Genomic DNA, 8,493 nt, shown 5'->3' with positions numbered 1-8,493 from the left:
TCTGATAAAATGGCAACGTTAAAAACTGTTTAAATGTCCAGTTTTCTACTAAGGTCACATATTTCCGATTTCTGCTGTTGCTCTCTCCAGTTTTCAACTATCTTTTGGGCTGTATTAACATGCGTTAAGTAATTTTTGCTTCTAAATTTCAAATATATTTAGCTAATTTTGAAAGTTTACCTTCGTTTCAGCATCACTTCAGCTATTCAGAAGCTTCAGTTGTCATTTTCACCATCCAGCATTCAAACAACATTTCTGCAAGAAATGCAATTTATCTAGTTTATTATTGCTATCATTGTTTTTGAATAAAATAAGGTAAAAAAAGAATTAAATTCCCTCTGGGGATCAGTAATAAAGTATTTTTGAGTCAAATTGAAAACTCAAATAAATATAAATACAATAAAAATGCAGCATGAATACACTGAAAATAAACAGACGTCACCAGAAATGTTTTAATAAAATATTTTATTTTATTTGAAATATGTAGATTAATATTTCCCTCTGTGCCCATCTACTTAACATTTGATCGATCTCTGAAGAACATCAAGTATCAAGATCAAGCAGCAAAAAACGAGAATGAACATGTAAAAACTAAAATACATTGATGGATTCAGCTCAAAATCCCCTTGAAAACATTTCCTTTATTACTGTAGTGATCCAGTACGAAAATGTGGGAAAGTTCTAGTTTACATAAAAATATTTTCTCTGCAGGTTTCTCCGGTTTTCTAGCTTCTTTGTATTCTTTCTGGGAAACTATCAGTGGCTGAAAAAAAAAGTATATACAAAAGAAAAAGATTTTTACATGAAGATAAATATTTAAAGGCAACTTCTAACGTAACCAACTCACTTTAATTACAGCAGAAAATTTACTAGTGTGGAATATATTATAATCCACATAGTTTACAGTTTTATCTAAAACAATAAAGACAGAGTAGGCAATTATGGCAACATTTATGTTACGTCCCCTACAGGAGGCGTTAAAATGTGAAGGAGGGGGTAACATAAGAAACATGGTAGTGGGTTTAAAATGGGTTTAATTGTTATAAAAGGCTCAAAAAACAAGCGCAAACAGATGGAGAGCATTATTAAAATGATGCAAAACGAAAAATTCTCTATAAGGTTAACAGTTAAAAGACAGCTTATCAACTATATAAAACAGCTGGTAAAAACTTTCTTAAAAGTTTTACCAAAACTGAAGGTGTTTAAAAACACAACAAAGTTGATAAAAGTCTAAAAACCAAAACCGAGTTAACCTTAAAGCTGAGTCAACCAAGTTGACAATAACAAACGATCCATGTGAATCGCACAGAGTTAAAACTATGACAGTAAAAACTCTTCTAAATCGAAGGGTTGAAAACTAGCTGAGGCCTGGAGGACAACAGAACCCCTGCACTGCTGCCCCCAAACTGTTGAAGGCAAAGCCTTTTTATCCCAGGTGTAGATCATCAGAGAGATTCAGCTCAGCTGTGCTCCTCAGCAGCCTGGAGGAGAGGAGGAGAAGGGGCGGTGTCAGGCTGATAACCGGAGCTAGGTGATCCTTGCTCCTGCACCTGAAGAGGCCAGGCTGGTGGCCATAACACCCCCACACATAAAAAAAATGGAAAAAGGATAAAAGTTAGTAAAACACACAACAGTACCAACTTTTCAAACGTTTTCTTTAAAAGCAAGGATCCCATATTAAAAGCGAAGAGAGCCCCGACATAAAAACAACAAAACAGGATATCTGAATCCCTAGTCTTCATGCAGAATATTAGAGGGGGGCATATTAAGCACAAAACCAGCAGAGCCTGGAAGAAGGCCTCTGACTAGCAAAACCCCCGACTCCTTAGGGTGCTCCCAAGATGGTGTCCAAAAACACCTTCAGTTTAGGTAAAACTTTTAAAAAAGTTTTAACCAGGTGTTTTTTCACTGAATTTTCGTTTTGGATTATTTTAGTAATGTTCGTCTTCTGTTTGCACTTGTTTTTAGAACCTTTCATAACAATTAAACCCATTTTAAATCCACTGTCGCAATTCTTATGTTACCCCCCCCCCCCCCCCCCCCCCCTTCACATTTTAACACCTCCTGTCGGGGACGTAACATAAATGGGGGGTCGTCCGGGATCTTTTAACTACATCAGACTGTGAAGGAATGTACAATCCCTTGGTGGTGGTATTTTAATGGTGTTTTATTTGTTTTAAGGTTTTAAGCAACAGTTGGCTTTGTGGATGACTGGTGGGGGCTTCTGGAGGCCCCACCCCTGCCAGAGGATCCACTGCTGGATGGGCTCTCAGAGCCTACGAGCCTGATCCAGCTTAGGATGATGAGAGGAGGACTGAAGGCGTTGGATCCAGAGATGACCCCCGCAGGCAGGCTCAGAGGCTCTCCTTCTGTAGGGAGAGACCTGTTTTTACCTAGTGTTGTGGTGAGGAGGGTAGTGTTGGTGTCCCTTTGGGCACCATCTCGGGAGCACCACAGGGAGTCGGGGCGAGGTGCTAGTCAGAGGCCTTCGTCCAGGCTCTGCTGGTGTAGTGTTTAATATGCCGCCCTCCAATATTCTGCATGAAGACTAGGGATACAGATAGCCTGTTTTATTGTTTTTATATCGGGGGCTCTCTTTGCTGTTACTATAGGATCCTTGCTTTTAATGAAAAAGTTTTAAAAGTTGGTATTGTGTGTTTTTACTAACTTTATCCTTTTTCTTTTATGTGTGAGGGTGTTACGGCTACCAGCCTGGCCACTGGGATGCAGGAGCTAGGATCACCCAGCCCTGGTGATCAGCCTGACACCGCCCCTCCTCCTCCTCTCCTCCAGGCTGCTGAGGAGCACAGCTGAGCTGAATCCTCCTGATGACCCACACCTGGATAAAAAGGCTGTGCCTTCAGCAGTCTGGGAGGCAGCAGTGCAGGGGTTCTGCTGTCCTCCAGGCCTCATTTTGTTTTCGACCCCTTCGTTTGTGATGAGTTTTAACTTTTAAAGTTTTAACTCTGAGTTGAGGAGTTTAAAGGGGGAAAACTGAGTAATCCATAGGGATCTTTGGTTGATTTCAACTTAGTCTACTCAGTTTTAAGGTTAACTCTGCTTTAGTTTTTAGACTTTTATCAACTTCGTTGTGTTTTTAAAACACCTTCAGTTTAGGTAAAACTTTTAATAAAGTTTTAACCAAGTGTTTTATGTAGTTGATAAGTTGTCTTTTAACTGGTAACCTTATAGTGAATTTTTCAAGTTTTGCATTATTTTAGTATTGCTCGCCATCTGTTTGCACTTGTTTTTAGAACCTTTTATAACAATTAAACCCATTTTAAATCCACTGTCGCAATTCTTATGTTACCCCCTCCTTCACATTTTAACACCTACTATCGGGGACGTAACATAAGTAATCAGGTCTTTTCTAATAAAAAAAAAATCTTTCTTTCTTATTTGCATTGGTTTTTGGAAATTAAATTCAGCAGATCTGTGTATCCTGTTCTGGCAGCACTATGGTAGTGATAATGTCTGTATTTTTTCTTTTATCTGATGGCGCCATCTAGTGGCTGACAAGCATTTTACACCATGACCTACTTTTCATTTCCATATTTACAGCTGAAAGCAACTCTCCTTTGTGAATGTGCCACGCTAGCCAACAAACAGAGCTAAAATACACTGTTTCACAATTATTACACTCTTGTTATGTTGTTTTCATATATTTATATTTTAAAGAATTAATTGTCCATGACAGGTCGCCAGTTCTGCATCAGCCGTGGTTCGTCCTTAATTGCTCGAGCACGCTCTGGGATTGACGTCTGTGTGTAAGCGGTGGTCTAACACCATTGGTTACTGCTGACCAGTGCTCAGTTCATATTGCATTGAGTTCTATGGGATAGGGGGCGCGCTTAGCAAAAAAAAAAAAAAAAAAAAAGAAAAGACCTACATTATATCTCAGTACTTGATAGGACAATCACTTTTATGGATTTCTGAAAAATCATAGAGAATTCCTGAAAGGGAAAAATTCTGGACAGCAGCTTTAACTCCAAACTGTAAAGGTTAGTTAGATCCTCAAATGTACTAACTTTCCTGCTGAGGCTGTGTGATTTGTATGTCTGCTTTAATTCCAGATAAAACTTTAATCTTTCGTTTAAAACACTATATGTTCATTTCTGTAAAGAATAATTTCGTTTCTCCAAAAACTTTCGTTTTTTTTTAATTATTTTTGCTTCAAGTGGCTAATCCAACCTTATCTCTAGCAATATATGTTGGATCTTTTGTTGTGTAAATGATTCACTTAAAGCACATTTCTATTCAGGTTTACAATGAACCTTTCAAAGTGTTTCCCCCCATAAATTCTGAAGATTAAAGGCAGAATGCGGTTCTGTCAGGTTGAAAAACAGAACATTTCCAAGAACTCGGAAAGAGTTCTAGCTGGACGTCTGAGAGACGTCAAGGTCAGCCAGAACACAGGTGAACTGTTCACCTTGGTACAATCGGAATTTCCCAGTGCTCAAAACTCACACACACTCACACACACACACATTGTTGTCTTTCTGTATTTGTGCGGACCCATTTTTGATGATTTTGGGGACTACATCATGCCTAACCATTGGTAACTCCTTCATGGCTTTCCTTCATGTTCTCACTTATCAGATGTGTTTCGGTGAAAAAATAAGTACTTTAATCTGAATATCATGGCTGAAATAGAAAATAAATAAAAGCTGTAGCAGCACTGTTAGCAAGGTCATTCCAACAGTTATGGGTCTGCCCAAACGGTGATGCTCCAGCTACTCATTTCATACTTTTATTAATTTTAGATCTTTGAAAGGACTTGTCAAATTTGTCCAAAAAAAAAAACAATAAAACTAAATAAATGCTGAAACACCAGAGTTAACAGTGAACACACATGTCAAGGACAGATTCTATTGTTGTTCATAAAGGCTCCATAATTTGTGTGCACCTTGTTATTGCAATAATAAACTAATTTCAGATACATGAACAAACCTTCATTTCACAAGTTGCATCATGAATAAATCTTGTTTACCCAAGTCAAGTTGGCTTCAGCAGAAATATATTTACTCTGTTTAGTTTGATCATTACCAAAAACTCCAGTTAAAACTTTCAAACTGAAAAATGAGACTATAAATTATAGTTGTTATGTTTTTGTTTCCAGACATGTAAACAAATGTAAAACGTCAATTAGTTTTTGATTTTAACTTGTTAATTGATGAGATGAATCTGAGATTAAATGAGCCTCATGGAGCGCATCTTGTTTAAACGGGTGTTCAGTAAAATATTAGGTACATGATGTCCTTAAACTGTACATGCTCATTTACATCATGGTCTGACAGGAAGTTTGGTCCTCTCAGTACAGATAATAATGTGGACTTTTTTTTTTTTGTCAATTGTTGGTAACTCACAAAATAATAAGTCTTTTTTCTCCTTGTTTCGGGAAAAAAAAGCACATTATTGACCTTGGGTGGATCCTATAATGGCACATCTACAGAGACGTGTGGATGATTTCTTAGAACAAAGTTTTTTTGTTTCTGTTCATTCAAGAGTTCATCAGTTGTGTTTGAAAAAGAAATGACTAACCAGCAAAAGATCCATCTGTTGGACAGTAAAAATGTTAAAAACGGTGGCTTTGGTGCACCTCTGTTGAAGAACAAAGCACTGATAACCAGCTGTATGTGTGGGAGCAGAATTTAAAACTCAAACATGTCATTCTGCTTCTTAGCCAGCTTTGCCACTTCCTGTCTTATAGCCTGCACCAGTGCAGAGGTGGAGAGGCTGCTCAGGGGCATGCTGTCCATGTTCTTCAGCATTTGGGGCAGACTTTGATCAGACGCTGTGCTGGGGGCAGTGGGTGGCTGCTCCAGAGTCTGTTTGTACTGCAGCGGGAGCCTGCAGGGGCTTCCCTTTGGGTAACGGGGATTAGGGAAAGCCTCCACATACCCGGGTAAGGGTACCTGAAAAAGAAGCCAGAAAAACGGAAAAATTTCCTCTTTAAAGAAGTCATACACTTGTTTTTTTCAATACATTTGCTGCGATCTCTAGTATAAATAAATGCCTTGTGAATTGTTTTCCTGTGCGAAAAAATCTCACATGCTCCTGTTAGTCAGAGGAGTTGGGGCGAAAAGCAGCAGGACTTAAATCTTACTCTTAAATATTGATATGATACAGTGGTGTGAAAAACTATTTGCCCGCTTCCTGATTTCTTATATATGTTTTTTTGATCTTCAAACATATTTAACCATTAGTCAAAGATAACACAAGTAAACACAAAATGCAGTTTTGAAATGATGGTTTTTATTATTTAGGGAGAGAACAAAATCCAAACCTACATTGCCCTGTGTGAAAAAGTAATTGCCCCCGAACCCAATAACTGGTTGGGCCTCCCTTAGCAGCAATAACTGCAATCAAGCGTTTGCGATAACTTGCTACGAGTCTTTTACAGCGCTCTGGAGGAATTTTGGCTCACTCATCTTTGCAGAATTGTTGTAATTCAGCTTTATTTGAGGGTTTTCTAGCATGAACCGCCTTTTTAAGGTCATGCCATAGCACCTCAATAGGATGCTATGGCAGGACTTTGACTAGGCCACTCCAAAGTCTTCATTTTGTTGTTCTTCAGCCATTCAGAGGTGGATTTGCTGGTGTGTTTTGGGTCATTGTCCTGCTGCAGCATCCAAGATTGCTTCAGCTTTAGTTGACGAACAGATGGCCAGACATTCTCCTTCAGGATGTTTTGGTAGACAGTAGAATTCATGGTTCCATTTATCACAGCAAGCCTTCCAGTTCCTGAAGCAGCAAAACAACCCCAGACCATCACACTACCACCACATTTTACTGTTGGTATGATGTTCTTGGTCTGAAATGATGTGTTACTTCTACGCCAGATGTAACGGGAAATTTGCCTTCCAAAAAGTTCAACTTTTGTCTCATCAGTCCACAAAGTATTTTCCCAAAAGTCTTGGCAATCATTGAGATGTTTCTCAGCAAAATTGAGACAAGCCCTAATGTTATTTTTGCTTAACAGTGGTTTGTGTCAAGTGTGGCAGTAATCGGGCTTGGGGGTGGCTACAGAAATTGAACTCAGGTGTGAAACACCACCGTTGGGATATTTTTTAACAAGGGGGGCAATTACTTTTTCACACAGGGCAATGTAGGTTTGGATTTTGTTCTCTCCCTAAATAATAAAAACCATCATTTCAAAACTGCATTTTGTGTTTACTTGTGCTATCTTTGACTAATGGTTAAATGTGTTTGATGTTTAGAAACATTTTGTGTGACAAACATGCAAAAGAATAAGAAATCAGGAAGGGGGCAAATAGTTTTTCACACCACTGTATGCAAAAATCTCACCTCTGACTGGCTAAAATTAATGTGAATATTCTTTTTCCTTCATTCACTGTTCTTTCTAGAGTGAAATATGCAACATTGATCTGTTATCTCCACAAACATCACAAGCCTGAATGTGTTCTGCCATGTTGTGGAATTGCTAATGCTAAAGGTTTGCTTCTGCTTTTTCTGCCAGCCCACACCCAAAAAAGTCAACTAAGGCATTTGTTTGATTGGTTTAATAGAAATGTGTCTATTTAACATGAACATATCATGTTTATGTTTTTAAATCATTATCACTTATTGGTTTAACATAAAATAACAAAACCAACAACACATACTGATATCTAGTGGGCATGCTCAAACTTGCCGGAAGCTAAGAAGCGGGAACACGGACCAAGTTTTGTGATCAGTGAACTGCTGTTTCCCTCTGCAGTCACTTCCTCATTACAGGTAAATACTGGATGTGTGAAAATTTACGTTGGTTAGTCATTTTTCACATTTTCCAATTCAAGCCTGCATTGGAAATTAAACGGCAAAGCAGACCGGACCGCATGCAGAGGAAACCAGGTATTAGACGGTGCCAACTGACACCGTCTAATACCTGGTTTCTAATGCGCTCCGGCTGTTCGTATCATTCTTTGCATTACCACTTTATTGCTTTTCATTTTTTTCTTGTTAACCCATTTCTGTAGTTAGTTTTGAGTAGTGTTTTGAGCGGATATTGAAAAGTTTAGTAAAATATTAACTTTTGTAATTCACTTTTCCACAGTAAGTGAAGTTAGCTAACATAAACTATGGCTGTCTCGTACTGTAACCTTGCTCCATTAGCCGTAACATTGCTCTTACATTACGGTTATTGCAAGCCATTGTGGTCTTTCTTTCTTTTCATTTTTTTATGATCCTTTGCATATCGCGTTGATGCAAGTTAAACTGTAGCACGCGCTAGTTGCTAAACATTAGCTGTGTCCAAATTCAGGGGCTGCATACTTCGAAGTGACATGAGTGCTCATGGGAATAAAAGCACTAATAGGACAGAGGAAAACCCAGTGGCAGATAGTTATGAAGAGTGCATGAACCTTTACAGCTACTACCACCATTTTTATTGCATGGTTTGAAACACTACTGTAACATTTGGCAGCAGATTGGATATTTATCTGTGAATTGTATATTGCAAGAAGTATTTATGTATATTTGCACTTTTATACA

General features: G+C 38.3%; 1 protein-coding gene across 4 annotated transcripts in view; it reads right to left on the bottom strand.

Annotated features, from left to right (window-relative positions):
* Positions 1-448: 448 nt before the first annotated feature.
* The window catches only part of kiaa1549lb (KIAA1549-like b), a 124,549-nt gene continuing 116,504 nt past the window's right edge, over positions 449-8,493 (bottom strand). For 3 of the 4 annotated variants that reach the window (XM_070554779.1, XM_070554780.1, XM_070554783.1), the window contains one exon: positions 4,738-5,915. In XM_070554779.1, the coding sequence (XP_070410880.1) occupies positions 5,652-5,915 (264 nt within the window). In that variant the 3' untranslated portion in view covers positions 4,738-5,651. Of the gene's footprint in view, positions 1,565-4,737; positions 5,916-8,493 lie in introns of those variants that run through there. The other variant, XM_070554781.1, reaches the window with a different exon arrangement.

This window comes from Nothobranchius furzeri, chromosome 9 (assembly GCF_043380555.1).
Source record: "Nothobranchius furzeri strain GRZ-AD chromosome 9, NfurGRZ-RIMD1, whole genome shotgun sequence".
NCBI classification, from domain to species: domain Eukaryota; kingdom Metazoa; phylum Chordata; class Actinopteri; order Cyprinodontiformes; family Nothobranchiidae; genus Nothobranchius; species Nothobranchius furzeri.
The sequence above is the reverse complement of the archived record's forward strand: the minus strand, read 5'-3'. Positions and strand labels throughout refer to the sequence as shown.